The sequence below is a fragment of the Pocillopora damicornis genome, chromosome 10 (assembly GCF_964200805.1).
Source record: "Pocillopora damicornis chromosome 10, jaPocDami1.2, whole genome shotgun sequence".
NCBI lineage: Eukaryota > Metazoa > Cnidaria > Anthozoa > Scleractinia > Pocilloporidae > Pocillopora > Pocillopora damicornis.
The window spans coordinates 641,423-669,414 of NC_142679.1; the positions used below are offsets into that span (position 1 = coordinate 641,423).

At 37.4% G+C, this 27,992-nt stretch overlaps 4 protein-coding genes across 12 annotated transcripts; 3 read left to right on the top strand and 1 right to left on the bottom strand.

Moving 5' to 3' along the window:
- Positions 1-411: 411 nt before the first annotated feature.
- LOC113685932 (fibroblast growth factor receptor 2) lies at positions 412-12,568 on the top strand. 8 transcript variants are annotated; one of them, XM_027203516.2, is made up of 14 exons: positions 412-956; positions 2,870-3,052; positions 3,806-4,108; positions 5,074-5,244; positions 5,764-5,912; positions 6,652-7,270; positions 7,531-7,641; positions 8,034-8,215; positions 8,713-8,835; positions 9,091-9,161; positions 11,087-11,127; positions 11,531-11,630; positions 11,750-11,852; positions 12,074-12,568. In XM_027203516.2, exons 2-14 carry the CDS (start codon positions 2,932-2,934, stop codon positions 12,125-12,127), a joined length of 2,148 nt encoding a protein of 715 aa, XP_027059317.2. In that variant the 5' UTR covers positions 412-956; positions 2,870-2,931; the 3' UTR covers positions 12,128-12,568. The 8 variants fall into 8 exon arrangements, 4 of the variants coding, with proteins under 4 accessions (XP_027059317.2, XP_027059319.2, XP_089040809.1 ...); XM_027203518.2 differs by having other exon boundaries at positions 417-956; positions 2,875-3,052; XM_027203519.2 differs by having other exon boundaries at positions 623-956; positions 3,806-3,902.
- A 233-nt stretch (positions 12,569-12,801) lies between these two features.
- LOC113685934 (uncharacterized) lies at positions 12,802-15,003 on the bottom strand. The gene is made up of 3 exons (XM_027203521.2): positions 14,798-15,003; positions 13,793-14,155; positions 12,802-13,360 (listed from the first exon to the last, which is right to left on the bottom strand). The coding sequence occupies exons 1-3, from the start codon at positions 14,901-14,903 to the stop codon at positions 13,281-13,283; spliced, it is 549 nt and encodes a 182-aa protein (XP_027059322.2). The 5' UTR covers positions 14,904-15,003; the 3' UTR covers positions 12,802-13,280.
- Positions 15,004-16,386: 1,383 nt separating this feature from the next.
- LOC113685935 (uncharacterized) lies at positions 16,387-19,398 on the top strand. 2 transcript variants are annotated; one of them, XM_089184712.1, is made up of 4 exons: positions 16,387-16,487; positions 17,705-17,896; positions 18,125-18,258; positions 18,926-19,398. In XM_089184712.1, the coding sequence occupies exons 2-4, from the start codon at positions 17,761-17,763 to the stop codon at positions 19,118-19,120; spliced, it is 465 nt and encodes a 154-aa protein (XP_089040838.1). In that variant the 5' UTR covers positions 16,387-16,487; positions 17,705-17,760; the 3' UTR covers positions 19,121-19,398. The 2 variants fall into 2 exon arrangements, with proteins under 2 accessions (XP_089040838.1, XP_027059324.2); XM_027203523.2 differs by lacking the exon at positions 16,387-16,487 and adding an exon at positions 16,889-17,270.
- Positions 19,399-20,896: 1,498 nt separating this feature from the next.
- On the top strand, positions 20,897-27,431 carry LOC113685930 (uncharacterized). The gene is made up of 3 exons (XM_027203514.2): positions 20,897-21,375; positions 22,491-25,665; positions 25,955-27,431. The coding sequence occupies exons 1-3, from the start codon at positions 20,958-20,960 to the stop codon at positions 26,337-26,339; spliced, it is 3,978 nt and encodes a 1,325-aa protein (XP_027059315.2). The 5' UTR covers positions 20,897-20,957; the 3' UTR covers positions 26,340-27,431.
- Positions 27,432-27,992: the final 561 nt, after the last annotated feature.

Sequence of the window (27,992 nt, forward strand, 5' to 3'; positions counted from 1 at the left end):
ATGAAAACTCATTTTCCATCGAAGTTTTCGTTCTCTGGCTCAGATAAATTGGATTTCGTACGTGATATTGTTCGTGGAAGCCGGCAACTAAAAGGGAAAAAAGTTTCTTTGTTCTCTTTCCCAGAATTCAGTGCCTGAATTGAATTGATTTTTTCCGCTTGTAACGCTAACCTCGTAACTGACTGCTTGAGTTTTATCAAAAGTACTTACTGACTCAAGGTCTATTTGAATTATTCCACTTGATTTGATATTTATTTCGCATCATCCACAACATTTATAAGTAAATGCTGTGGTGGCTAAAGTGTTACTCAGAACTACTGACATCTAACATTAACTTAGAACAATGACAAACGTCAATTTGACGTAAAGCACCTTCAGCTAAATATAACCTCGCACAACCTGAAAACAATTAGATTATTCCCTTGTGTTACATTTCCCGGAATCGAACCATAAAGCAACCTTTCTCCAAGACAATATATTGTGTCACTTCTCAAGAAAATTTCCCAGTGAAAAGACGGGTAGTGTCGAAGAAAACTCTACACAATAGGTCTTAAATTAGGAAGCATTCCAATTATTCACGACCTTTAACTACTGTTACATGAAGTAATTTTGCGTGCAGTTTTGATTGATGATTGAAAACGGAAATGACGGGACAAACCCCTTACCGTGCAACTCTGTAGCGTCTGAGACATTTCAGGAAAGAAAACGAAACCGGACGACAATAAAACGTCTTCTTGAGGAAAATATTAACAATGAGGTTCACCGAACAACGCCTATTTGAGCTTGTTACTGCTTATTTATTGATTTGTAAGCGCGCAAAGGGACAAAGCGTTTCAAGACTTCTACATATTTAAACCTACACATCGACGCATCGTGAGGAGTGTTGTGAATTGATCGAGAAACTACTGAATCTACTCCTAGCAGGGCTATTTTAGAGCTGTTGACTCACTCAAAAGGTTAGTCCCAAACTTTATCCGGTTCCAAGCTAATAATAAGAAGGTTTGAGGATCTCTTCGCTCTCTCCGACATTTTCATACGAAAGAGGTAAAAAGGCCGGCTACCAGTATCGTAAATTATGACAGCGGGTCCGAAGAATTTTTAATAATTCAGTTTAAGTTCCTGTTTGCGATACTTTTAATTCGTGATTAGTAGAGAGCGGTATAACAGCCTGACAAATCTGTAATAAAATTAAGCACACTTTGTTTAAATATATTTACAACAAATTTCTTCTACTGAAAGAAAACGAAATCTGTTGCTGTTTACAATTTGTCAGGTCCCTTGCTCTCCTTTGAACAATATTTTAGGACAGGAAGAAACTGAAAGCTTTAGTTTATTCAAACCTCGTGATTCACGGAAAAAGCGCTTTACGAGTCTGTAAAATACCATTCCAAGTAACGCCCTCCTGCACCAGCCGTTCCGCGTCACTGAAAATCAGCAGCTGATTTCTCAGAAAGAATAACAAAATAGGTTTCTGAAGTATTCACAAGAGAAATGCTACAATAACAAGGTTTGTCAGGTCTGTCTCGGTGGAAAGTTCAAAGCAACTCTGGGGGAATGACTGTGTTTCAGGCCTAATAACCAAATTGGTCAAATACAGATACAGAATTCATAACTTGACATCAATTAATTTCACAAATAGGTTGTGGAAAGCTGAATGTCTCCTTCACCATTCATCTCTCATTACATTAAAAAAAAGTCTGCTTTTTGCCAATTAGACTCATTTAAGACACTTCATCTCTCTCTCCCCCTCCCTGACACACTATTTTTCATCATAGTTACCAGTATTTAATTTTGAGAGCCTCAAGAATTTTCTTATGAGACAAATAAATATCAGGCTGTACACAAGTATTGGGGCACAAGCAATATATAGGCAATCCAAGAATACTGAAAGCTTTAGCATATGATTGATGGACAAGATTATCCCTCATTTGAGGTTGACAGCAAAACAGTAAGTCAATTGAAAGTAAGCTGACAGCCTTAAGCCTTTAGTGAGCTGTTGGTTCAATGAGGAAACTGACAAACAAACAAACCCTATCATATGGCAATAACTATTTGCCACTAGAAACTGGTGTACAACAAATTCACAGTTAATGGCCCCTGAAACCTGCTCAACAGTTTTATGTGTACTTTTAACTACAAATTATTGATCACCAAAAAAACAATGATAACAACAATACCAAGAACAACAAAAATCGCATAAAATAAATGTTGGTGTCAACCAAGCATAGGAAGTTAAAAGATGTTCAACTGATTACCACACCTTACACTACAGTCAATATGACAACCTATAATGATCAAACCCACAATATTTGACTATCATTCTGGTTGGATACTTTCAAATATGGAAAAAAGCAATCTGACTAAAGAATTCATATTCAATTGAACAAAACTATTGAATCTTCTATGAAAGTCAAATTAAGACATATTATGACAGCTCATATTTTCCTTAAGTTTTGGAAATGTTTTCGATTTTTGCAACTGGTAATATTCTTCCACAAATATCTGAGCATATTTGCACAACAGAAGGAGGCTACAGTTTCTCTGTGAATCGTGAATCAAAGCTTAATGTTTCAGCTTTGTACTTCAGACGAATAATATATATATAATCCAATTTGTATCATCATTCACTGAAATGATGTCATTATCTTCCAGATGTTATTGTGTGGCTGAACTCTACTTATTACTAACCTTGGTTGGAGATGGGAAGAGTGGGCATAGTTAAGGAGTTTTTAAATGTAGAGGTGGCAAATTTTCTATCCTTAACTCTGTCTCTAAATTTCATATACCCCTTGCTAGAGTACAGCTTGACTCTTCACCCACACTTTTGTTTGCCTCCCACCAGCTTGCATCTTTAAATGTTTATTTTTAGCACAGATTCTTTGAACCAAGGACTGGCCCAACTTTCCTGGACTGTAATGCTTTGCTCAAGAGATGGAAGCCAACAAACCATGGGTAGAAAGCACAACACAGTATATGCTAATATTAGTTGCTGCTGCCTCAGTAATCTTCCCTTCCATCATGTGCCAAGTCTGTCATTATAAGCCAAGGAAAAGTAAGTTTTTATCCTTATTTAGACATGAGAAATTATGTTATGAATGGCAAAGAAAAATGTTTCTTTCACTGTGTTATATTCATCATACATTAGCATACACTGTCCGTTTTTGAAAGGTTAATAACAACTTTTCACTGTAGGCAATTAGAGAGTACAGTTGAATTACCCCTAAGACAAAGCTGAGAGGATTATTTAACAATATTCACTGAGCCTGAAGTGCATAATTGTTTTAGTTTTGAAAATCTGCTCAGGTGCTTTTGAATTCTGTGGAAAATTCTGTAAATAAAAGAAGCATTGTGCATAGTTTGTCACAATTGTGATGATTACTTGTATCAAGATGAGCTAAAAGTTTGAGCAAGTTCAGGGAAATTCAATCAGCAAAAACTTCATATCTTTCTTTTGAAAAGTGTTCTGCCAAAGGCAGTAGCATATTTTGTGCTCTTCCCAATTGAATTTCCTTTTATTGAGCTTATCACTTCCTTGAAATCAGTGACAAAATGTGAGGCAGCCACTTTGAAATTTAGTGACCCTGCTATAATCACCTGGTGCGAGGTGATTATAGTAAGATGTGATGTAATCCTCTACTGATCAGAGTGTGCTGTAATAATAACCCAAGCAATATTGTTCTAAATATATTTCTTTTCTCAATTATGAATATTTGTAACAATCCAAGCTCTTCTTTTATGGGAAGATGCCTCTTCACTTTTTTATTTCATTTAATTTGACTGCTTTTTCTTTTTACCTCTCCTCAAGCTGAACCTATCATTGAAATAACAGCCAGTGAATTGCGTCTTCGCAAACCTGTCAATGTCACTTGCATTGCACGGGAAAATGAGGTCTATTCGCACAAGTATGATTCCAAGCCAATTTCAATTTACTGGTTTTATAATGGAAATGAGGTTAAACATAAATATTGCATGGGTTTACCAGTGACCTCTCTGACATGTTCTTTGGTTATTGACTCCCTGACATCAAAGGTGCTGGGTAACTACACTTGCAAAGCAAGTACTTCTGATCGTCACTGCAGTATTAAACACTATGAAATTGATATTGATGGTAAGAAAGATTAATTTTAATAGTGTGATTATAATCATCTATAAAATGAGCAGTTGCAGTAATATTATATTGGAATATCACCAACTAGTAATAAATAAAAGTATTGGTTATTAAACCACACAGAGCACATGGATAACATTGAAGAACACTGCCATGCTTTAAAGAAACAACCTGAACAATTGAACCGAGAAAACAAAATGATAATATGTCAACCAAACATCAGTCAACACCTAACTGTTAAGTTATTCCTCAGGAATATGAACCACCTGTAATAAAATTGATGTCTACCAGAGTGTTAGAGAGGGGGGGCAAAGCATTGAACAATAGCTGGGACACAAACTCTCATCAAGTTTTTTTTAAATACCCTGCTCCCTCCTAGTCTTGAGTTTTTTACAGGAGGTCCAGATTTCTCATTTTCATAGAACATTGACATTGAGTTTAAGGAGGATATGTTTAACAGGTGTGATAAGGAATGTAGTAGCTGAAAGTTTAAATATACCATCCCTTAACAATCGATACATGTATACAGCTTTTTTGAGAAACCTTTTTGAAAACCTGAAAGAGCACAAAACAATCTTGAAAGTTAAATTCTGGGTATCCAGTAATCAATAATTTTTTACATTTCTACAAGTCAAAGAAATATGAAATAATTCATGAAACCTACAGTGTTTTGTCCTTACAGTGATGTTTTCTCACATTTTCCTGAAATGGTGAGGTCAATAAATTGTAACCTGAAACTATCAAAAGTATCTTTCAAAGTTGTCACACACACACTTTTACTGTTTTTTCCTCCAACCTTTCTCAAAACAGCTGTATGTGATATGATAATGTTGTGGACTCTGTAATGAAGTTATCTAACTTATAGTGCTGTCAGTAGTTGAAAGGGTATGCATGGTTGCTGTGGACTAAAAGTAATCTTAAAAACTGACTCTCAAAGTCAAGTGCTCCACCTTCCTCCTCTCTAGATGTACTACCTGCAGAGACAACGGAAGCTCCAACTTACCAGGGTATTGTCCCTGGGCCTAATACAACAAAAAACTGCAGTGATTATGGCAAAGACCAGTGTGTGAGCAACAAGAATTCTGCAAATGAGACATCACAAGGAGGAGGAACCAATTACTCTCCAGAAACTGCTAGTAAGTATTTGCAAAGAAAACCTGTTTTAACCCGTCACACCCTAATATCAATATGCATATTATCAACACTGTTCTCTATACCTTTTCTAAGATGCTAAAAAGGAGAATTTGTTTAACAATCAAGGGCTTCTCCAGTTGATGATCATTTCATTCCTTCACTTGATCTTAATGTTTGACTTGAAAAATATTGTAAGAAGAAATTAGACGCAAGTCACTCTTAGGGGTCAGAAGGGGTAGCAGATATTTTTTTTTAGCAAAAATGTTGTATTATTCGTTTGTTTGTGGTTGCTTTTCAACTGATTCCTGTAAAATGTTTCGTTCATTTCTTAACATAATGTTGTATTATTCGTTTCTTTGTGTGTTTGCTTTTCAGCTGATTCTCATAAAATCTTCTATTCATTTCATAAAAGAATGTTAATAGCTGTCAACCAGATCCAGCAAATGTAATACAAAATGCATGAAAAACAAATTTGAAACTTTGAAAACTGACGTATAGCACGTCTATGTATTCCTCTTCAGTTTTTAGTACACCGGAACCACGCAAATTTTTAAACGCCAGTGGAAGTTCAGAACAAAGCATGATCGCAGTCGTGGTACCCAGTGTCATCTCGGCTTTGGTAATTTTAAGCATTGGAAGTTTTCTGTGGTTTCGTCGAGGAGCTCGACGGGTGAGTAACGAATTTGTAACATTTTTTTTTACACATTTGATCTTGGGTTCTTTGTGCGGATAACTACAGCTAGGTCTTAAGGGACTAGGGCGGAGGGGTCAAAGGGTGTTCGTTACCTCCCCCCCTTTCTGCTTGTCCTCTTTCTCTTGTTTATTCAGAAGACACCCTGGCATGCTTGCAAATGTCGGTAAAGTACTGTCGAAGAACGCCTCTCCATCTGCAAAATCATACCGACATGCACCCACTAGCATACTGTATGTGCATCTGTCATCAACCTCTAGTGTAACTTTTTACTTGACAATTGTGATGAGGAGGGGGCGGTGGGAGGGGGGATGGGGCAAACCCGGAGGCATGAAAGACAGTATTAGAAAATGAGAGAATTGGTGTTCCACAAATATTTCGTTTTCAGACATTTCGGCTTAATTCAGATGTTGATGCCAAGCTATGTTTATCCTCTCCGCTTCAAGCATACTTGGCAGAACTTTGTTGAGATAATCACTGTTTGTGATAAAGAGTAATGTGTAGACTTTGAGATTAACAATTCCAAGCACCACTTGCCAAGCGCCAAAAGATGCGTAATGTCTTACATCTGCTAACTGTCAAAATCCAGGCAGAGTACAAGTACAGCTTCTTTGCTTAATTTTCTGGAGGAGAATCACTATAGATAAATGTTTAATGTCATTTTAAACTTCAAATCCCACCCAATATCAAAAAGGACTTTTTTTTTTCTTGGATGTAGAGAAGGGACAATGAAAGTCCTACTTCTGCCAATGCAAGTGAATATCTTTTGGAAGTAATACCACTACATGATAGGTCCTCATCCCATGGCTCAACCGCGCCATTACGTTTGCAAGAAGAATGCAAAACTACGAACAACTCGAACCATATTGAGACGTCTCTAGTACCAGATATAGAGCCTGAAACTTTGCCTCCGAGTACCTCGGTCAATCCTGTCGGGTATTCATTGTTAACGGAAATATGGGTTGAGAATCCTAATAAAAAATGTTTCCATGGTACAAAGTGGAGCTCAGAGCGAAACGGTTCAGACAATTTCCGTCCAGAAAGACCACCAAAACCCGCCAAAAAAGATAGCACAGAAAAGCAGATGAACTGTTTATGCATGACAATGGCAGAAAACTTAGGAACTACGCAAGACAATGTAACAAGTAAAGACAGTGGTTATAATAGCGCAGAGAGCAGAGAGAGCATTCCCGAGATGCATCTGGAGAACAAGAACACCTGGCAAATCGAATTGGATGAGCTAAAAATCCTTGATAAAGTGCTCGGAAAAGGAGAATTTGGAATCGTTAAAAAAGGGCTTTATCGTGGTAAAGAGGTGGCAGTGAAACAGTCTAAAGGTAAGAAACTGATAACGACTTGTCTTATTTTCCATATCTATTGTTTGTTCTTACGTGTAACAGACAGAGCTTTGTTTCAATTTTTTAGAGGCGTACTCCTTAGTTCCAACACAACCTCATGGAAATCCTTCACAAGGGAACAATGTCTAGATTTCCACAATGATTCAGTCCTAAAAACAACAAGAGTTTGTTTGTGTGTTTATATGATATATCGTTCTTATTTTTTATTTATTTATTTTTAATCTTGTCACGTGGTTTAGTTACGTTCTCAAGGTGCAACAAGGACGACCTACTTAATGAAATAAAGATGCTGAAGCAGGCTGGAAGACATCCAAACATAGTCAGTTTTATTGGTGCCTGCACTCAAGAAGGTATTTTGTCCTTTTTTCCAAGCACGATCTGGGAGAAAAACGCTGAGTCACGATATACGATATACAATATATTTTTGGCTGGACTCCTTTCATTCAACAGAATGTAGTACTACTTGTACTTATTGCACCGGACTTTACGTTTTCCCCTTTTATCATCATTGTAAATACCTAAGATACAATTAACGCAATTGTAATCAAATAGATGAATATAACCACTTTTTGAAGCAGAAAACAAGCTAAGTACTTGCAAATTGAGCTGTGATCCCTTCAGGGAAAGTACAAACAAATGTTGTTTTTCAGTGTGTTTTTCAGTGTGTTTGTTTTATGGAAACTAACACTCGAATTTGGCTCACGAGTTTGAAGTTCAACAGATCTATGTTTTTAACCCTCAGATAATATTCTGCTAATAACAGAGCTGGTATCTGGAGGTACCCTTGAAAGTCTGTTGAGGTCTAAACCTCGTAATGGGGGGCAAAACCAATATGAGAACTTAAACTGTGGGCTAACTGAGCGAGAGCTGTTGCAAGTTTCTCTTCAGGTGGCCTTTGGAATGCAACATTTGGAAGAAAGAAAGGTACGACAAAGGTTAACTAAGAATAAAATTTACTCATAGGGGGTGAACTTTTATTTTAGCAAGCCTGTGGTGGCGTTTGATACAAGATCAGGACGACAAGGCCCAAGCCTTGGGCAGTTCACTGTGTTGTGTGCTGTTCACTTCACAGAGTCTTTCTTCTATCAGGAAAATAAATGAAAATCACAAAAAGACATCAGGGCAATGTTAGGAAATGCTAGAAGTTTGCTCATGATGGTGACACAGTGAAGCAAGAAAAGGGTATTAATAGTTACCACAAGCTAATATAGACTCAGTGGAAGCGAAAATAGAGCATCACATTTCCATAGAAATCTAAATTTTACTAGTGTGATTCACAGCAAGTATGAGGAAGCGAAACAGTGCTTTTTTTGAACACGCAATGGAGGCTTGTCGCTTTTTTGATCCCTCACTTTTCATTTCGTCAAGTGCCTGCGTGTGAATCATAAATCTGTTGACACGTGTGTCTTTCTCTTCATCAGTACATTCATCGCGACCTTGCGGCGAGAAATGTTTTCATTGGTAAAAACAAGGTAGCAAAAGTAGGAGACTTCGGATTAGCGAGAGACATTTCAGATAGAGGCATTTACACCAAGACTTCTGATGTGAGTACATTTATAAGATATGTAGAGGTCGACGCTTATCGTTTCACTAATCTTTTTAACTCAGCATATCTGTACTCTCTTCAACAGCTACTATTAGAAAGCTTTTTCCAGCTTTTGTAAGGTAGCGTCCTAATAGCTGAGCGCGGTTGGAAGTTTAGATCTTAAACAAATAAACGGTTAGAAAATTTTTAGTTTTAAAAACCTTGAAATGATAAAACATTGTTTCTACATTTTAATGTATCTTTGTTTTGTCAGGGCGGAGTTCCATGGAGGTGGTCTTCTTTAGAATCATTAAAATGTGGGGTTTACACCTCCAAAAGCGATGTGTAAGTTTATGATAATTTTGATGTCTTACGCGCTTTGAAAGTTTTTATAACAAAATATCGAATCAGCACCCTTTTCGAAAAAGCAGACTCCCCTACCCCTACCGTTTTCTGTGGACACCACTCTCAAAAAGGGAACGTACCATATAATTGTAGGTATAAGTCTGGTCGATCACTCTCCTTTCTTTGTTCGTTTGTTTTTTTATCCAATGTAATCGAATCTACATGTAACTTTATATCATTGCGAGACAACATTACATTACTTACATTATCCAAATTCACGAAATGGTGCATTCGCGCTAGCCCTGTTTCAGTTTGAAGACAAGCTAATTGGGAAAATGATTACTAATTAACAGAGCTGCTATCAAAACCTTTTGGACAAGCTTTCTATCGTACAGTTTTGTTTTTATTGTTGTTTATAACCCTTTTTAACTCGTGAATTGCGCGCATGCGCAAGAGCGAGTTATAGATACCATGTGGGGAATGGCATTCGCTCGCTCGCTCGCTCGCTCGCTCGCTCGCTCGCTCGCTCGCTCGATTGGTCGATTCCTGTAAACTTTTTTAGATTTTAGGCTTTTGAGTGCATTTGATAGTTTTTAGCGAGCAGTAAACAGAAGAAATGGCGACCTTTGTTGCTAAGAATAGTGGTGGGGTGAAAAAGAAGCCAATGATAATCTTAAAAGAGTTTTTTTTTCGTTTTAGTTTCAACAAGCGGCGCCAGCGACTGGCAGGCATGCAAGGATTCACACTGAAATAACAGAACAACCTTCGTTTTTCATAAAATTGTAATTTACAATCCTTGAACTCGAAAACAATCGGAAGATTCATTGAAAATATTACTTACTGCGAAGCGCTCGAAGTTTACAGATGTTCAGAAGCTTTTTCTGTTATGGCGTGAGATTGTGGACAAAATTGATCATTACGTTTCGTCGCGTGTGTTTTTCCTGTGTGAAGCAACAAAAGATGCCGGCAACTGACGAAATTACAAGTCAACACGAAAATCAGATAACACCTAAACAAACAATTTTAGCTACCGATTTTCAGTGAATTTTTAAAGAACAATTTTCTTTTAAGTTTCAAGACAATTTGAAGATTCAACATACATACAACGTACTAAAATGCGAAAGTTACACACCACAAAATTGATAAATAGGCCTGAAATGAAATTCTATCTTGTTATTGATTATACGTTGCCTAGCACGTGACTTAAATCTACCCAGGCGGAGATCCAAAATGACGGTGGCAGGCTTGGCTTAGTTATATCACTCAAAACTCGTTCCAGTTTGTCTGATTTGATAAAGAGGGAATCGTTAATGTTTTCATTAAGACAGTATTGCCTTGATTTTCTAATATTTACAACGAAAGACAGTAAATTTCACTTTTCACCCACATTTACTTCCAACCTTTTCTTTTGAACCAGAAACAAAAATGATAGACGTTTAAAACACATGACATCATCCACCTTGCTTGTAATAGCATGATTATTTCAATTGTAATGCCTTCGTATCCCAACGTTACTTTGTTTCTTTGCTACATTAGCGAACACTGAACTACTGCTCGTACTCTAGATATGACAATCAACCACAAAATTCCCTAAACCAGATAACATTAAACATCATGTGTCAAAATCATGTGTCAATTCACGAGTTTGCTCACAGAGCACTTTGATTTTTTTTTGGGGGGGGGGGGGGTGAGACCATTTAAATAAGCGTCTTCTCAGAATGAACAGTTCCTCCCATGTGAAATACAAAGTAATAACTAAAAACGTAGTGTTTGAATTATGGGACAAACTGCGTCAGGTTAGCTTTATGGAACTGTTCGCCGCAATTGATGGTGGACTCTCGTAGAATTCTTTTGTAGTTAATTAGAGTCGCAATTATTTTAATAGGTAAAATAACTCAATTATACAATTTTTTTCTTAATGATAGATGGTCGTTTGGGATTTTGTTGTGGGAAATTTTTACTTATGGTAAGTTTGTGTAAACAATTTTTAGAAGATATTACATACCAATTGTTCCTTTGAAATCAAACTGAAATTATTTTTATGCATGTCGTCAAAATTAATGTCACTCCCATCGAATAGATAATATGGCGAGACTGTGTATTTCATTGTTGTGCATGAATGTTCTTAGATGTGCCTTTCAAATTGCTCGCTTTGTTCCAGCTCGAGAAAAATTCTTTGATGTAAGATTTTGGTCATACAGTAGGAAACGTGCGTTGTTTAGATGGTTGTTTATGAGTATCGGCCTCGTTCCATTTTAAGGCTCTTAGTTCTGAAAAAAAAAAAAAAGAACAAAACAAAAAGACAACTTTGCACAAGGAAACGAATGCAACCATTTCTTGACTTTAACACTTACATATTATCCTATCAGGTGAGATTCCTTACCCTGATATATGTGCAATAGAGGCCCTCATTACGTGGCTATCGTCTGGTAACCGGATGCCTTGTCCTCTAAATTGTTCCAATCAACGGTGGGTTAGAGAACTATCTGTAGCGTCTTCTCGACCTTGGTCATTTTCAAGCAGTCAATTTCCTGAAATGTTGTTAACAGACAGATTAGGATTTGACTAATCTCTAGTTGTATTTGTAGGTATAAGTTGATGAAGTCCTGTTGGCAAGAAAATCCATTAAAGAGGCCCACGTTTGCATGTATTGTAGAACAACTGGAAAAGATCTTAAGCTTAGAATACAAGGTATGTATTCACGTCCAGAATGAAACTTTCCTCATTTTCATTTTATTTGCTTGTACAGAACGATTTTCCTCTTTGGGTTGTCTCTGTTTACCGCAGTAATTGTACTCATTGACAGTCTCTTCGGTTGAACGGCTAACTAGTGAATGGACAACAAACTCTATGTTCAACTTTGTTCTACCTTGCTCTTTTTTAGTTGATTTGTTCATCTTTTTCCGTTTCAGAGTGAGTATGCTAACCTTCAGAGTGATGACTCCGGTAACCAAGAAGAAGTATAGAAATTCGTGACAGAGAAGACGTTGTATTCATACAAAACTGCATATAGAACATACCCATCAAGTTACCACCAAATGTACATGTTATACATTTACCGTGTGGAGAGATACACACAAGAGGAAACATTAAAACCTTTAGAGAAAATAAAAAGTATATAAATAATTTTCACCAAATTATTTTATTTAATTTAAGTCTGTTAAAAAAACTTCTCTGAAATTTCTTTCGCTAAAAAACGTTTTAAAGTCTTGCATATGTAAAACTATAGTTGTAAAAATTACGTTATAGACAGAGAGTTGGAAATTTAGGCTAAAACTATTATAACAATAGAAAGAAAATTCAAGACTGTAAACTGATTCAAAATGGATAGGGAAGATCAGAGAAATCGGAATATTTTTTATCTTTTATTTCTCCTGTTAATAAACTTTTCACTTTTCTTTGGTGCAGTGCTGAGTTACTTTTCTATAGCAATTGACAACTCGTGTATCATTGCATTTTCGCAGAGTAAGTAATCACCAAGCTTTAATTAGTTGTAAATCGTATAAAACATCAGCTAATAAAATTCAAGTTGATCCGTTCACTTTCGGTGAAAAATTACGTAGTTGCGCAAATAAGGAGAATCTTGAGAAAAGACAGGTGCCAATGTAAACCAGGGAAATGCACATGATGACATGGTGTGTAACTTGTAATGAAATATTTTAATCAGTTCACTCCTTGGTTAAATCACAGTTTTTACACCTAAGTAAGCAATATTTAGTGGCCCTTGAAAGGAAACTCTTACTGAACCGAAGTTTTCGTAAAATGTTTACTTATTAAAGACGATGATCGAGACATTGTCAATTTCTCCAAATAAGGTCTAGGTTAAGGCTCATAAATTACGGTTGATTTTTCCTTTATTCTCTTTATTCTTGGAAAGCTGGCAGCTGCTACTTATTTACAAAATAGTGACTCAACAATCTGCAAAGAGTTAAATGGCGAGAGATAATTTGTTAGCGCACGAAAACGAAACATTCGTGCGCCAAGGTAATTCTTTGAAAAGGAGTGTGATACTAGATAAAAAGGCAAAAATCCTGGGAAAACTAGCATTTCTTTACAAGAAGATTTCCTATATTCCTTTTACAATGAAAGTTTAAAATACACAGGTGGAACAAAAGCGTTTCATGCCAAACTTCGCTTGAATTTGCTCAGAATGTTTTTCCGGCCTTGGCGAATTCCAGGCTCCTGCCCTTCTTGTTCACCTGTCGATGGCACAGAACATATGATAACAATGAACACCTAAATCAATTTTCCCTACTTTTGTCTAAAAAAAGGGGTAATAAAATATCTAAAGAAAATGGGCATATAACTGGGCTGCGTCAATTTGGTGCCTGGCGTCACTTGGGGATATTAACGAACTGCTTAAAAAAAAACTCAAAAATCAATGGCGTTTTTGGTCAACTTTTAATATTTATTTATTTTCTTTTTGGATAGTTTTGTCTCTAGTGTCATTCTCATTTATGTTTATTACGTTTTACGTGCGATCCTACCCAAGTTTAAAAATATGATCATATTCTTGCTAAAGATTGCAGCCTACACTTTTCATGTGGGAAAGTATAGGATGTGTCACACTGAAAAGACAAAAGACAGACTTTCTGTAGAAGGGAAAGATGACTAAACATTGAGTTACCTACCACCAGTGATAGCGACTTTCAGCTGTTTGTAGGTACATCCCAGTTCATTGACTGCCTGGCAGAAGTACTTGCCTTTGTCTCCTGGTTTCACATTCACGAGCGACAAAGAGCACGTTTTGACCCTGCGAGGCTTTTTATCACAGTTGAATTCGCGAATGAAGGAGTAGTTTACGAACAACTTGATCAGATTAGGCTCCAAATAGGAGCGAAGATATGGTGGGAATCCCAACGGCATTTTTGCAGTGCATACCAATGTTACATTCGAGCCGAGCTGTACGGTGACTGCTTTGTCCAAGTGTTTCATTTCAGGTGTATGAGGCGATTTGTCAGGCGTTGTTACATAAAAGTCCACAGATGGTGAACCTACAGCACAACATTGCGAGATTTTTAAAACACTGTCAAAATCCTATGAGGGAAGCAGTTATAGGATATTTTACAATGAGCACTTGAACGCCCAAAGCGTTTCACTATGTGCTCTCAGCTCTAGCAAAGTCTAGTAACTTATGTGTTTTAAAATTATTTCGAATGAGGGAGTTTAAAAATCGATTGGCATATAACATTGTAACCTGTGTTACTTTTGATCTTAATTTACAAGTGCTATGCTGAGCTTCCTTAACTGATTTTCTTCCAATTTGAGTTTTCCTCAATATTAGCCAATTGTATTTGTACTTTAACAGCCTGTTGCACACCCGGCTTGGTAAAGCAGCAATTTAGGCTCCTTTCTCTGCTTCTGACCAGAAGTAGACGATGGGTCAATGATAAAGAAAGGGCTCTCCTAAGAAACAACAAAACTAAGAAGGACGTTTTTAACAAAGCTATGCTATCTTTTAAAAAGACGAGTCCAATTTGATAGCTTTGCGACCCTTTTTCTATTCATTTTTTTGTACTCCATGGCGTGGCATGTGCGACTAGTCAGAGCCTATAAGTCTTACTTGCCAAGTATATCTCAACATTTAAAAGGAAAAAAACCGATTCATTGGAAAAAAGGGGGATATTTTTTCTTACCTCCATAAGCCTCTGTACCACAAGTCTGGCACCAGATAGGCTTGCCAAGGGATGCAATGATAGCAACTGCAACAATGACGGAGTACGATGCATAGGCAACCTTCATATCTGTAACGAGGAAGATAATAGAGAACACAGACCCCACAAGTTTAAGTTTGACCGACTTGGTATACTTATCAATCCGACAGGTACACCTTTTATAGGATATCTCTTCTCCATATTAGTAAATTCTTGACGTAACGTTCTTTCCAAAAATATTTATTACTCGATACACAACATAGGATTAAAGGAAAGTTTAACTTGGCCGTTAAAGTGAAACGGGGTAGCACCAATAGGAAACTCAAAAGTTCTGGCGTGTGAATTAACGAGAACTGACAAACCGAGGTCCATGTACAACCTCCTGATTCGTTGAATTGCGAGGATTAAAGTTCAGAAATATAGTTTGCACGTGACAAATCTTTCTCTTAACTGACTTTTCCGACAAAATAAACAGTGACGTCTTTCATTTTCTACGTCAATCAACATCAATGTGATGCATTTGTAATGAATCACAATGACAAGGTTGTGATATGTGCTTGGAGGCTTTCAGGTAAAAACTGAAACTTTGCTCATATAACCAGATCCATCAATTCGCAGAAACTAGGACCTACGTAAAAATGGTGATTACAAAGCTTACTTAGTCACTTTTCTTATTTGCCCTATGCATTTAAGGTTTTGTATCCATTTTGTTTATTATCTCTTTGACATTTCCGTTTCCTACGCCAGATGATATGCACTCATCGACTGCGAACATCATTATCGAGAGCAAAAATACTCTCCCGTTTGGCCCAACCAGGCTCGCATAAAAATTATTTTTACAGCTAGCACATACAAACTTATAAACCACACGTGAACGGAGCCCGTCAGGGACAGGATCTTTCACTCCAAACAAGTTACCAATCTTGAAAGAAGAGAAAACTAGCTTGTCATTGCCAAGTCATTGCAATAGCGCTTAATAAAATGGCGAATCTTATCCAAAGAGAGCAACCCTCTTTGAATCAACAATTACATAATGTAAATCTAAAACTATCCTTTTAATTCTGACACTTTCATGCTTTGCCTTTTTCTCGTTGTCACCATTTGTCGTATTAGCATTTTTCTACTTATTCTAAATTCAACTTCCGACGCTTTGTACATTAATTAACTGAAGATGACAGAAGTTTCTGCGGAAACGTGTTTTACAAACTCAAACGTTTTGTCGTTTTCTTCGAATAGAAAACATGTTGTATTTAAAAGCAATTCAAGTGTATTATGTCTTCTTCTTTCTGATATTCTCTGCCACGTTCTGTATACATGTATAACTGTTTGTATGAGATTTGTATAAGGAGCATTTTATCTGTATATTTAATTTTCTTTCAGCAAGACTAATTAACTCGCAGTTTTATGGCTTATCTTTCTTTTGCACCAAAATGTTACAATTCCAGTGTGTGGTTTATTTTCTTAATTAACTGCGCTTCTTAGTTTTGTTTTTTTTTCCCATTTACATGTGTATGATGTACACCTTTCAGTTTTCAATGATATCGCGGTTTCAAGGTCACCAGTTCGTATTACTTTCGAAAATCGATAATATGTAAGTTTTCTAAGACACGAAAGTTCTGAAAAACTGACAAAGTGGACATTTGCATCGGTAAAAAAGAAGTCCTCCATCAAGGTACGCACAGTATAGTTTCATTTGTTAACCTTTCAATGTACACGTAGATGATCATTGATGACGATTTACGTAGATGTAAAAGAGCCATTCTATCTCGCATCTACTTTTGAAACTATAACGATTAGAAAGTTATAAATGTATAGGAGGGGAGGGGACACTCGTCCAATTGTTTCAGTGTATGGTTAAAATAATAACAAAGTCGTGCTTCGAAAAAAGAATATAAGACTAAACAAGACTAAAAAAAGCCATGGAAATACGAAATACCTGTCGGTCATATGCTCTTGTGAACGTAGATAGTAGCTAGGAAACTGAAAGTACTGTCCTAAATTACGTCCAAGGTCAGTCCACCTGAATTGTATGAATATCAAAAAATAATGCAGATATCATAATTATTCATATCAGTTACACTATGGACTAAATTACCACAATGTGTCAGATCGAACGTGTAATCTAATCATTTGATTGAAAGAAAGCTGCCATTAAACCATTCTAAGACGTGACGACAAAAAAACTTAAAACAAAACAAACATTGAAAATCTGCAATATCAACGGTTATATGGACAAAGCGGAAGTCTTTCGAGTTGAGTTGCGACCCGGATGTAATTAAACTGAAACGTCGTGGACGTTTTTTACAAGCAAAAAATGTAAAGTGTCAAGTCAAATGCGAGCTATTTTTTACTTTAAATCTTCCGGTCCATCGTATATAAAAGCCTGTGAGTAGTAAAAGGGACTTTCATTTCAAATTACCTGCTAGTCAGAACAAGAGTTCCTGCCATCCTAAAGGTATTTATGATTCCTTGCTGTGCGTGTAGATTTAGTGGAAAGGTTTTTTTTTTATGTTGTCAATGTTCATTGATTACTTAACGCGCTTAAATGGAACATGTTAAGTTACACAATGCAATAACAAGAGGAAAACTACAGCTATAATCCTCATCGTTTCAATATTCTTGTGTTATAAACGAAACAATTAATCAAGTAAGTGCAATGCCAGAGATCACGATGCGAGCTCAACTTTTGATGCTAACTAGCGTAAATTTCTCGGGCAATCAGTTATTTAGCAGTCTTGATTTTCTGCCTTCGTTTAGTGAAAGCATCCTCAGGATTTGGCAGCGAACCAGATTGACTCCTCTGCACTAACGACGAAAACACTCCAATCTACGGTGTTTAATTTCCTTTTATTCGATGGTAATTACTTTTTTATTGGTTTTTACTTTCAGCTTTCTTTCTGGGGGAGAATCTTTCAAAGTAGACTCAGCCTTACGCATCAAGAAAGATGACCGAAAACATGAATAATGGGTTGACATTTCGTGCTTGGTCTTTGAGTCGACAAAAATACTTGGTCTTAACTGAAGATGGTGGAAAGAAGACTCCTAAAATCAGAGCAACAGGCGATGATGAAGGAAAAGAAAGTAGGTGTAACTGTTCCTTAATTTCGTGTTGGTTTTAATTGGTTACAAATTGATAAACTTTGAAATACTTTGCAGACGGTCCGACCTTTCTGAAAGAGTGGCGGTGATGTTCACCGGCTTAGCCATGGTAAAAACTCTTACAACACAGCGGCTAGGCCAATAAATGTGTTCGAACTAAATTATCTCATAGATGACACAGGTTTTAGAACTGAATATTTTTTTTTTCAGGTCAAATCACAATGGTACCGAATACCGCATACCAAACTTTTAACGAAAATTCCGCCCACTTAGTGTTTACAGCACAGGACGGTCAGAATTATGCTTTGATTACCGACTTAAAAAATGGAACTGTTTCGTTTACGGTCAGTATAAACACATGTAACTTTAAAGGAAACCAAGGTGAAATTAACGAATGTTTATCTAACTCCGATTTCATTAAAAGCGACTCATTAGTGTGAGAGATCGGTTAAGTGCGTGTGCGGGCCTGAAAGAAATTCAACTAGTTACAAAAAGGGCGCCGCTTCAAGTACACTTACAAAGATACTTTGAATTTCAATGCACTGTATTAAGTTCAGATCGCAAGTCCAATGAAGATAATCTTGTAGTGTCTATGAAAGTAAGATAAATATCGAGTTTGGTACAAAACATAAAGTTTCGAAGCTTGGTAATGATTTTGATAAAACGAATTTGCAAACTTTCGTATCCTCTATCGTTTTGCATTTTTCGTAACTTTGTACAGGGGCCTTTTTTTGAAACAGAAATCAAGAAGAAACAACTATTTCTGTATTGGTTAAAAATAGAAAACTGAGTAGAGAAGCTGCATTGATCTTTTACGGAAACTTGCTAAATTAAACAAACTTTTCCGTGAAAGAGAAACTTCTGTTCAAACCAGATAGCACTTTAAGTTCACTGAGGTGGTTCTTTTACATATTTAAGGTGTTCCACTTCAGCCTCAAAGCATTCTGTAAAAAACCTTCTCTAAAAAACTATGATTTTTTTAAAATTAAAAATGTTCTTTCCTTCACACAGAAGTACGAAAAATCTTCAGAACATATTGGAGCCTTCGTTAAGGAGTCGTTGGGTGAGCAAGGACCAACCTATGCTCTTAGGGTCGCACAGAGTCAGAGTTGCATTGCTGCCAACAAAGATGGCTTTCTGTCGCTGAGACCATTTGAGCGGATTTATCCTCATCCAGACACCATTTTTGTTCTATCTAAAGTTTAAACAGATAAAGCAATGGTTAGGTCGAGACTGAGTTGATGCCATTCGTAATAAGACAATAGGGACGCTTTTTGGCTTTCAATGTTTTTGGCATTCAGTGTTTTTGGCTTTAGCGCTTTTGGCTTTCAGTGTTTTTGGCACTAAAAAGAATCTCATCTCAATAAATGATAGGGAACTTGTTGTATTGTCTCTAGAAACCATTACTCTCTTTGTGTCCTCTATGAGGCAGCATAAGTAACTGTTTATAACAGCAAATAAAAGACTGAAATGAAATGTCTAAATGGATGTTTATGGGTAATAATTTATATTGTATCTCTTGAACAGGATTCAGTATCGCCTGACTGCGAAGACAACTAGTGTAACCTCACTAGAACATTTAAGCTTCAGCCTTCGCTTTAGTGAGCTTTGACCAATCAACAACACTTTCTTTTTTCGAATTAGAAAATAGAGTTAAATCATATTAATTTTTTAGTAAATGGTTTGAACCCGACCAGAAGTTGATCGTGTTGTCAGATCATCTAGGTGAGAGTAGTCATACAGAGGACAGTTATCGGTAGTACTGCATGGTAAGGACTCGCGTTTCGACAACTGTTACGGAGGGCATTACGAGGGTCACTCTGATTATGACCTAAACTCAGGTATTCATTAAAAAAGTCAGTCACTTCTACCGAAAATAGTCTTTTTCAGGACTACTCTCAATGAACCCAAACGATCAGACTACGCGATCAATTATGTGTCATTTGGTGTAGGATGCAATAGGTCGCTAAAAACGCTTTGGTCTGACTTTTTAACAACTGCGTCCTAAACTATCCTCAACTAAGCTGAAACTTTTATCTGAACATTTATTTTTGTAAAAAGTGTCAAGATTGCCGAAAGCTAGTGGTGGAAGGACATTTATTTAATTAAATCAACCCTCTTGTAAAGAAAATTTGAGGCCCACTGATTACGTAAAACTGTGGTAACAGATAGACCTCGTGTAAATGACCACCCACCGGGTTTATTTTCAAATTTAAAAGGACTGTCTTTTTCTTACTTTGCTTTTTTGTCGTTGTTTCAGTCAACCGATTCATAAGTATTTCAGTTAAAAACTATTCAAAAAGTGGCCCAGACGATGACGAACAAACATGCCACATGGATCATAGCTATAAGGTCTTTTTTATTTTAGTTTACCAGGGAAGAAATTAAAAAAAAAACTTACATCGCTTTCGGCACAGCTCAAATTAAATTCTGTGCTCGAATTGGATTGTATCCTCCAAGGAACATCCCCTTTACACCAAAAGGCATTTAGCGAGCCCAAGGGCCTTACCTAAGCTTTGCATTAAAGTTGGCGTTCTAATAAAAAAGGTGTTTCGTTATGACCTCTAATATCCAGTTTCGTCATTGAAGGCTGCTCTATTCGTTCATATTTTATCTATTTGACGTGTGGATAAACCACATTTGTATAGGTAATGACATGATCTCGAGTGCAATTTGGAATAAATAAGCACGAATAAATATTTTTAAAGACTAACATAAATTTTCTGAAGCAATATGAAATCACTTTCTGATTATACCTTAATACTTATATCTTTCTTAAACAACGATAAAAAATATAGGCTTGTTGTAAGAGACTTCAATGCGTTAAAGCTCACGTCTATCGCTATTAACTTTCTTTCCCCTGTTTGACGCCAATTACTTTGCCACCTGCACAATTCAATTGAGGAAACAGCTCCTCAGGCATGTTTATCACCTTTTATGATAGGTGACACTTTCGTTACCAAGACAACATATGCCGAAGCTGAACAGTAGGTGTCAAGCACTTCACAGCAGTTTGGAGGCCAGCAAAGAAAATTTTTTTGAAATGGCTGAAGCAAAATCGGTTCGCTTTTCTCCCATAATAGAGGAAACTGCAGACGATGTATCTACCACAAGCTCTAACATGGACTTTTTCCCCAGCGGAATGAATTTCGAAGATGCCTATATTGCCAGCTTGTCAAAGAGCGCCAAAAAGTATCACCTGCCAAATGAAAACGAACAAAGGCTACTACAAAGGCGCAAAAAGGGTCTTCTGGCACTCGGTTTCGTTCTTCTTCTTGGGATTACTGGAGCTGGAATTTATGTCGTTACAAGAGAACTGTCTAACCAGGAACCATACTATTACAGTGGAGCAGTAGTAAGAGGAAGCAAACCTGAATTTGCAACAAAGAATATGACGTTGCATTACTTATCCTACTCAGCTACAATTTTGAGCTCCTCTATCACCAAAAAGCCTTCGCTTGGTAAGTTCACTCTTGACTCTTTTTTGCCACTTTTTACAATTACGTATCACCCATGGTCAGTATGGTTTATATACTCAAGTTGTCCATTGAAGTCTTATTTTTTGCGTCCAAAATTGAAACTGAAGGAGAGATATTACGATGTAGAAAATAAAGCAAAGGTTAGTACCAGACAAGAAAGGTTCATTGAAAATGTGTAACAACGAATACAAAGGATATTCTTTGTCTCAATGAGTAAAGTTGATATTCTAGAAATATCTAAAGACGCCTGAAACCTTATTTTATGATAAAATAATAAAATGTATGTAAGAACCTCGAATAGATAGAATATGCAGTAACAGCATAGGATGGCCATCATTTCGTGCAGGTGTTTATTGAACAAGGGCCGATAAGCGATTGGTAAGAATTCGCGATACAGAACTTCAAGATTGGTGTAAACCTCGTTTTGAAATGCAACTGTCCCAGGTATAAGTTTTGTTTTCCTTTTAATTTTCACTAAATAAGGTACGTGACAATTTTCCTCTTCCAAAAAGGGTTAATTTGGATAACGGATAAATTTCCATTCTTGTGGTTCCATCAATGATGGCCACCTGCCGTTAGTAACTAATGGACACTTTATAGCTTTAACGCCTTCTAAAGCAGGACATATAACTAACGGTTTCAATAATAAAAGCAAATTTTTGAGAATTAACCAGACTTCAGTTATCACGAAGAGCCGACTTTTACGGCGGGTGAATTGAAACCATGCAGTGCTTGGTTTGGTCACTCTTATTTGATATGAATTGTACCCCTATGCTTTTGCACTCGAAAAGAGAGCAGACCTCATAGGCTTTAGTGTGAAATAATTTACACTGAAAACGGTCTGATAAAGCAGCGTCAGTCCTCAAAAATCCGGCTGAACGAGGTCAATAACGAAGTTTTAGATTCCGACATAATTCACAAAACTCAATTAAAAAAACTCTATTATCATAAATTTTGAAACTCTTCACAATAGGCATGGAAATACTGAGCTTAAGTCCATTTCTAACACTAGTAATTTAATGAAAATTTAACTACTCGATGAAATTATTATCTTATGATTAATTGAAAATTCAATTTTCAATTTAATTTTTATACAGAGTACGGCAAGACCCAGGCTTCAGTACCCTCGGTTAAGGCATCAAGCATTTTACGATCAAAGCCAAGAGGTCCCATAACCGGAATGCTTACACCAACGACCATCACTGATTCATCAAGCCTGAAGAAGACCACTGAAACAAATCAGTGGAATACATCATTTTTTTTGACACCAAGCTTTGCATTTGTAATAGAAAGATCTTCGTACTTCGTTATGTCACAGGACTCCGTTAGATTGATCATCAGAGCAAATACCATAAAGTCACCAATCGTCACACAGGGAAGCTCTTGGAAAGATTACAACACGAGAAAAAGTATTCCATCTGCTTGGGCAAACTCGAAGATAATCTTTCTTACATCAACTGGGTCATCTGTAGGTGTCAATCGGTCTTCATTACCTGACATCAGAACTAGTTCCTCTTTTGGCCATAAGGCCGGCAGTGTGGCTTTATCAATTACGCCATATTCACCCCTGCGAAATTCAGCTTTGGTTAAAGAATCGCAGCGATCGTCCTATTCCAGGTTTACCTTTCCTTGGTATTCGTCTCAAACCGTAAATTCATCAGATATTGCAACCTTCAAATCAGTCTCTAATACCAAATTTGCGTCCAATGATTTTCAACCAGCAACTGAGAAAGGTGAGTTATCAACATCCATCCATTCAAGACTCACCTCTCATCCACCTGAGTCTTTTAGCGAATCGAGAAACCCCACAGAAGTTGCTATAGGTGGAATGTTATTGGAAACCACTCTAGAGTTACCCAACACGAAAATCAAAGTATTTTCTTATCCAACCAGCTCTCGTATCATAAACTCTCCTGGTGAAGACCGACCAATATCCATTCTAAATCAACTACAGACGTCCTATTCAAGGAACTCTACAGCTCTGACAAATGATACAAGAGAAACTTTTATATTGTCAAGCTCTAACCCTTCCTCATCTCTTGTTCACACAATGCACTCTAACCACCACAAAAATTCATCAAAGATACACAGGCCTTTTTCTTCAGAAGTATCTCAATATACTGATGTACTCCTATCGTATACTTCAATTCATCCCGTGGCTAGTGGTTCTGTTTTTCAGGAGCAATCTTCACAAAAGATTTTTAAAGGAAGTATTCAGAAAACAATGTTTCCATCTTCAAGTTTCATTGGTATTCACACTGTATCAAAATCACCTCGAGAAATTAAGAAAAATTCAAGGCCTTCGTCAACAATTTTTTCCCGAGAAAGTGACTTGCTTTCTTTACAGGCTACCTCAGACTCTTGCTTTCACTCTGTCTCGTCGGATAAAAGCCACAATATACATGCAGGCCATAATTCTGAAGGATCGACGGTTGTAAAGATTTTGTCTCTAAAAAGCACTGGTGCACTTCCCAGTGTTTTGCAGCCAAGCACATCACACGGAAACAAAACCTTGTTTGACACTACTTTGACTTTGTCGCTGATGACGAAAATCTCTAGCAGTAGATTTTCAGCATCGCAACCATTGTCCAGTTATTTTCATTTTCCGGCAGTTAAACCAGTCTTACCCTACGCCTCGTCTTCGATGAATATGCACCAGGGCATTACTTCCACTGTTGTCTTTAAGAAAACCATTACAAACCACGTTTCATCTCGGAGCGTGGATAAAAGCTTCAACTTCTCGTCAACTCATGGACGTATTTCAGCTTCCATGGACGTGAATTCCAGACATACCGGGAACATTGGGTTTTCAATCATCCCTGTCCGCTCAATATCGCTGACTTCAGAGGCAAGCTCCCCAGAGAGTGCTTCAACGCCAAACCTTTTTATAGGTACGACTTTAAGCGTGTCCATGCAGACCTCGACCAAAGGCACTAGCGACAAACCAGTCAGATTAAAAAGTGCGAGTACCTCTGCCGTGCCAGTTTCAGCTTCCAATCCGTCCGTTACATCTTCGAAAGACGTTTGGCATTTTTCACGATCACTACCGACTGGTGAAAAAGATGAAAGTTTGACAAGTTCAAGAGCAGAGGAAAGTAAACTTGTACTCTCAACTATGATGTCCTCTGGTAGACACTTGAAAATGAATGTACCATTTGAAAAGTCTCAGTCCAGGACGCCTAACACACCTGTAACAAGATTCTCCACGACCAAAACATCAATAGCGGCACACTCTCTAATTACCGCACTGTCTTCGTCTGAAATGTCGATTTGGTCAACTCTAAGGAAAACTTCAAGAGAAGCAGCTTGGCAAGGAAAGAAAAGTTGGGATTTCAGAGTTAACGTTCGTACCTCCACATTTGAACACGAGAGCTGGAAGTCCAGCACTGGCTCATTTCGAACCATAGCTCTGACTGCTTATGTCTTTCCACCCCTTAAGACAATTGCAAGCTCACCTAGCAAAGACTCAAGTAACAAGGCGACAAATAGGAAAGTTACAAATTCTACTATCAGCACAGGTCTATCCTCAATGCACTCAACGGCACTGTCCCTTAACCTGTCCACAACAATTAGCATTAATGTCACAAGCAGGTCAACGAGCGAGACACCCTGGAACATATCTGTCTCGATGCAGTGGCTAAATGCCACAGCACATGTGACCTCAAAATTTCCATCAAATGTGAACTACACTCCTACTTCGCACCTCAGATGGGTACATCAGATTACGGATCAGTATCCTTATAGCTCGGTGAAGCCCACTACCACTGCAAGTTGGAATTCTTCAAATCAGTTCGAAATTATGAACGGGTCTTTAGTAATAAAGAATAGAGATTTTCATGTAAATCTATCAAATCCAAACTCCACAATGTTCAAAGTCCTTGCTGATAAAGTCGAGTTTATAATCGAGGACATAATTTCCGTGGATGCGAAAGTGACGTCCTTTGAGGAAGGAAGTGTCATTGCTCTGTTTTACCTTAAAGTGCCACATGACGCACTGCACAAAGATTCCGATTACCTTGAATTACTGAGAGCTGCTAATGAAACATTATGGCAAGGTCTTGTAGTAGTGAACATCACTGTTACATTACGAGTTTACAGGGAACGTGCTGAATCACAGGATACTGCAACTAGACACTTTAAAAGGTTATCAAATGCTGCTTTCATTGCAATATTTACAGTCTTCTTTGTTTTGCTGATAGCTGTTGGAGGGTTTGGACTTTACATTTGTAAAAAGAAAGGATACTGCGAGAGATCAACAGTTAAACCTGCTGAGTGAGTATAAGGACGTTGATATATGAATATGTACACCTACCACCAAATTTGCCGCTTGCTTCTTGTCGCGTCTAATTATCTTGTCATCCGTGCTTGTATTTTTGTTTCTTGCTTCTATGTTTATGAATCTGTTTTTCATCCAGCCAATCCTACATATTAAGTCTCGTAACGAATTTTCACCACAAATTAGCCGTAGCACTTTCTTCATTTTACAGCGTTTGTTATCACTAAAGAAAAAAGGAGAGAAATGAAGACAAAGCAATTGAATTTTTCTTTTTCCATCTTTCAGCTCTTCAATTCCACCCTCTGAGCCTCAAAATATTCAACCTGTTCGTCGTGATACTTGGGTTATGAGTGATGAAATTTTTAAGGATCACGACCAAAGAAGTGACGAGACGTTAAGTATGAGAGTCCTGGAGAGAAAAGACACAAACAAAGAGGGAGGTTGTAATCCTGATCTGTTAAGAAAATATGCTAAGAGCCCATTTGAACCAAATTATTCCAGTGGTGAAGTAGGTAACTTTACAACTCGAAACACCTTTCGTTCGACATCACGATGCACGTCAAGCTCGCATCTTGAATTAGACGACTCTGATCGTCCAGTTAGTGGTTCATCAAGAGATACCTATTTGAATAGCGCTAGGCAATCTTCACATTCCGAAGACGAGTGTTAAAAGGTTACCCGCTGAAAATGACCAAAAGAGCTCTTAGTGTTCAACAAAAGAATCGACAGAAAGAGAACGCTTTTCAACTGGTATATTACCTAACTAGCTTGTAACAATTTAGTTTACTTCTACCCACGCTCATACAGATTCCTTGAAACTGTTCATAGTTTTTTTTTTTTATAATTAAATAACTCCTACTTAATTTTTTCATGATGAAGTTATAATCCGGGCTTATGGGCAAATTTAGTCGCGCTTATTATACGTATGATACTTAACTTTACAGCGGGTTTGATAAGACCCTTCACAATGTGTGCATCTATGGTGATGCTCAGGCCTAAACTTAGCTATAAATAGACATAACGTTCACATAAGCTTGCCTCTAACAAATTTAACTGTTAGCCTTATCCGTTCATCTTAATATTCAATCGGCCTTGTAATTTTAAGTGTATGATACGAGAAGCTATGGCATTGAATAAGGAGCTAGAGACCATGCTTCATGTTCGAAACACTCATTTTTTCAGAACCTTGACGGACCTGAGTTCACCAAATTCGAGTTAGTCTACTTAATTTAGCTAACAACCCTTAGCTGTACTCTTTGCAACGAGCTGAATGCTGCATGGTCGTTGCGAGGACCCGTCATACGGAAAGTGATTGCCGCTTTACTTTGCTCAACATGGCGTGCATTTTTGAAAAAAAGTTTGCCAAATTTCTCTACATCAAGCAAGTACCCGTGGCGGAATATCTATGTGAAGAGTTACAAACGAGGCGCAAAAAGAAGTGACTCGATTTTTATACCATTTTGTACACACTAATCCCAATGATTTATCAGAACTCGAGAAACTTAATACTCTCGAAAGGACGAAAGAGTTGCCGGTTCTTTAAAAGAATGCATAAATTATAATTTCAATGTTCTGTCGCTATGGTAACACACGACGCTGTTCGTAAGAAGTAGAAGGAGAAAGGGTCCATGACATCCGCAGGGTCTTACACAGAGAGTCATGCTGTAGCACAGGTAAGGTATGGAATTAATTTCCTTCAAAAATTGCAGGTTGACAAAAAACATTTTTACGCTTTGAACAGAGTAAACGCCAGTGGATTTTATACAGAATCATAACTGTGTACCAATTAGGCTGTGTACCAATTTGCAGAATTGCTATATGGAACACATTACCTGGGAGAAAATATTTCGCTGGCGTAAGGATAAGAAAATGTTCAAAGATAAGAGAGACCGAGCTAAATTGCGATTGAAACTACAATGAAAAAAAAGGAAAAATATGTGTTCTTGCCTTTCTTCATTGACTAATTATTAGTCAGGGTACATATGAATGTTGTGCCGCGTAGCACTGGGAACACAAATGGTGAAACAGAGAATTAACTCTGAAGTGTAGATTAAAGTGCTATTTAAACCCATGAATAACCCATTGGGCGTTAGCCCTAATAAAGGGAAACAGGGAACCACACGAGGCAAAGAAAAAATCTTTTGACCTCGGTGGGAATCGAACCCACGACCTCCGGATTAGATCTACCGTTACTCTGCCGACTGAGCTACGAGGTCGCACAGAGAAAGTAGGGGACGATTTAGGATGGTGAATCGCGGCGAAGAGAAAGTAAGGGTACATATGAATGTTGTGCCGCGTAGCACTGGGAACACAAATGGTGAAA

Excerpts from the sequence above, each read along its gene's own strand:
- LOC113685930 (XM_027203514.2), top strand. The coding sequence starts at position 20,958 with ATGGCTGAAGCAAAATCGGTTCGCTTTTCTCCCATAATAGAGGAAACT. Across the intron at positions 21,376-22,490 it reads CACCAAAAAGCCTTCGCTTG|AGTACGGCAAGACCCAGGCT; the intron begins GTAAGTTCACTC and ends ATTTTTATACAG. Across the intron at positions 25,666-25,954 it reads TCAACAGTTAAACCTGCTGA|CTCTTCAATTCCACCCTCTG; the intron begins GTGAGTATAAGG and ends TCCATCTTTCAG.
- LOC113685932 (XM_027203516.2), top strand. The coding sequence starts at position 2,932 with ATGGAAGCCAACAAACCATGGGTAGAAAGCACAACACAGTATATGCTA. Across the intron at positions 3,053-3,805 it reads TCATTATAAGCCAAGGAAAA|CTGAACCTATCATTGAAATA; the intron begins GTAAGTTTTTAT and ends CCTCTCCTCAAG. Across the intron at positions 7,642-8,033 it reads TGGTGCCTGCACTCAAGAAG|ATAATATTCTGCTAATAACA; the intron begins GTATTTTGTCCT and ends TTTAACCCTCAG.
- LOC113685935 (XM_089184712.1), top strand. The coding sequence starts at position 17,761 with ATGACCGAAAACATGAATAATGGGTTGACATTTCGTGCTTGGTCTTTG. Across the intron at positions 17,897-18,124 it reads CGATGATGAAGGAAAAGAAA|GTCAAATCACAATGGTACCG; the intron begins GTAGGTGTAACT and ends TTTTTTTTTCAG. Across the intron at positions 18,259-18,925 it reads ATGGAACTGTTTCGTTTACG|AAGTACGAAAAATCTTCAGA; the intron begins GTCAGTATAAAC and ends TCCTTCACACAG.
- LOC113685934 (XM_027203521.2), bottom strand. The coding sequence starts at position 14,903 with ATGAAGGTTGCCTATGCATCGTACTCCGTCATTGTTGCAGTTGCTATC. Across the intron at positions 14,156-14,797 it reads TGGTACAGAGGCTTATGGAG|GTTCACCATCTGTGGACTTT; the intron begins GTAAGAAAAAAT and ends GTTGTGCTGTAG. Across the intron at positions 13,361-13,792 it reads GAAAGTCGCTATCACTGGTG|GTGAACAAGAAGGGCAGGAG; the intron begins GTAGGTAACTCA and ends TGCCATCGACAG.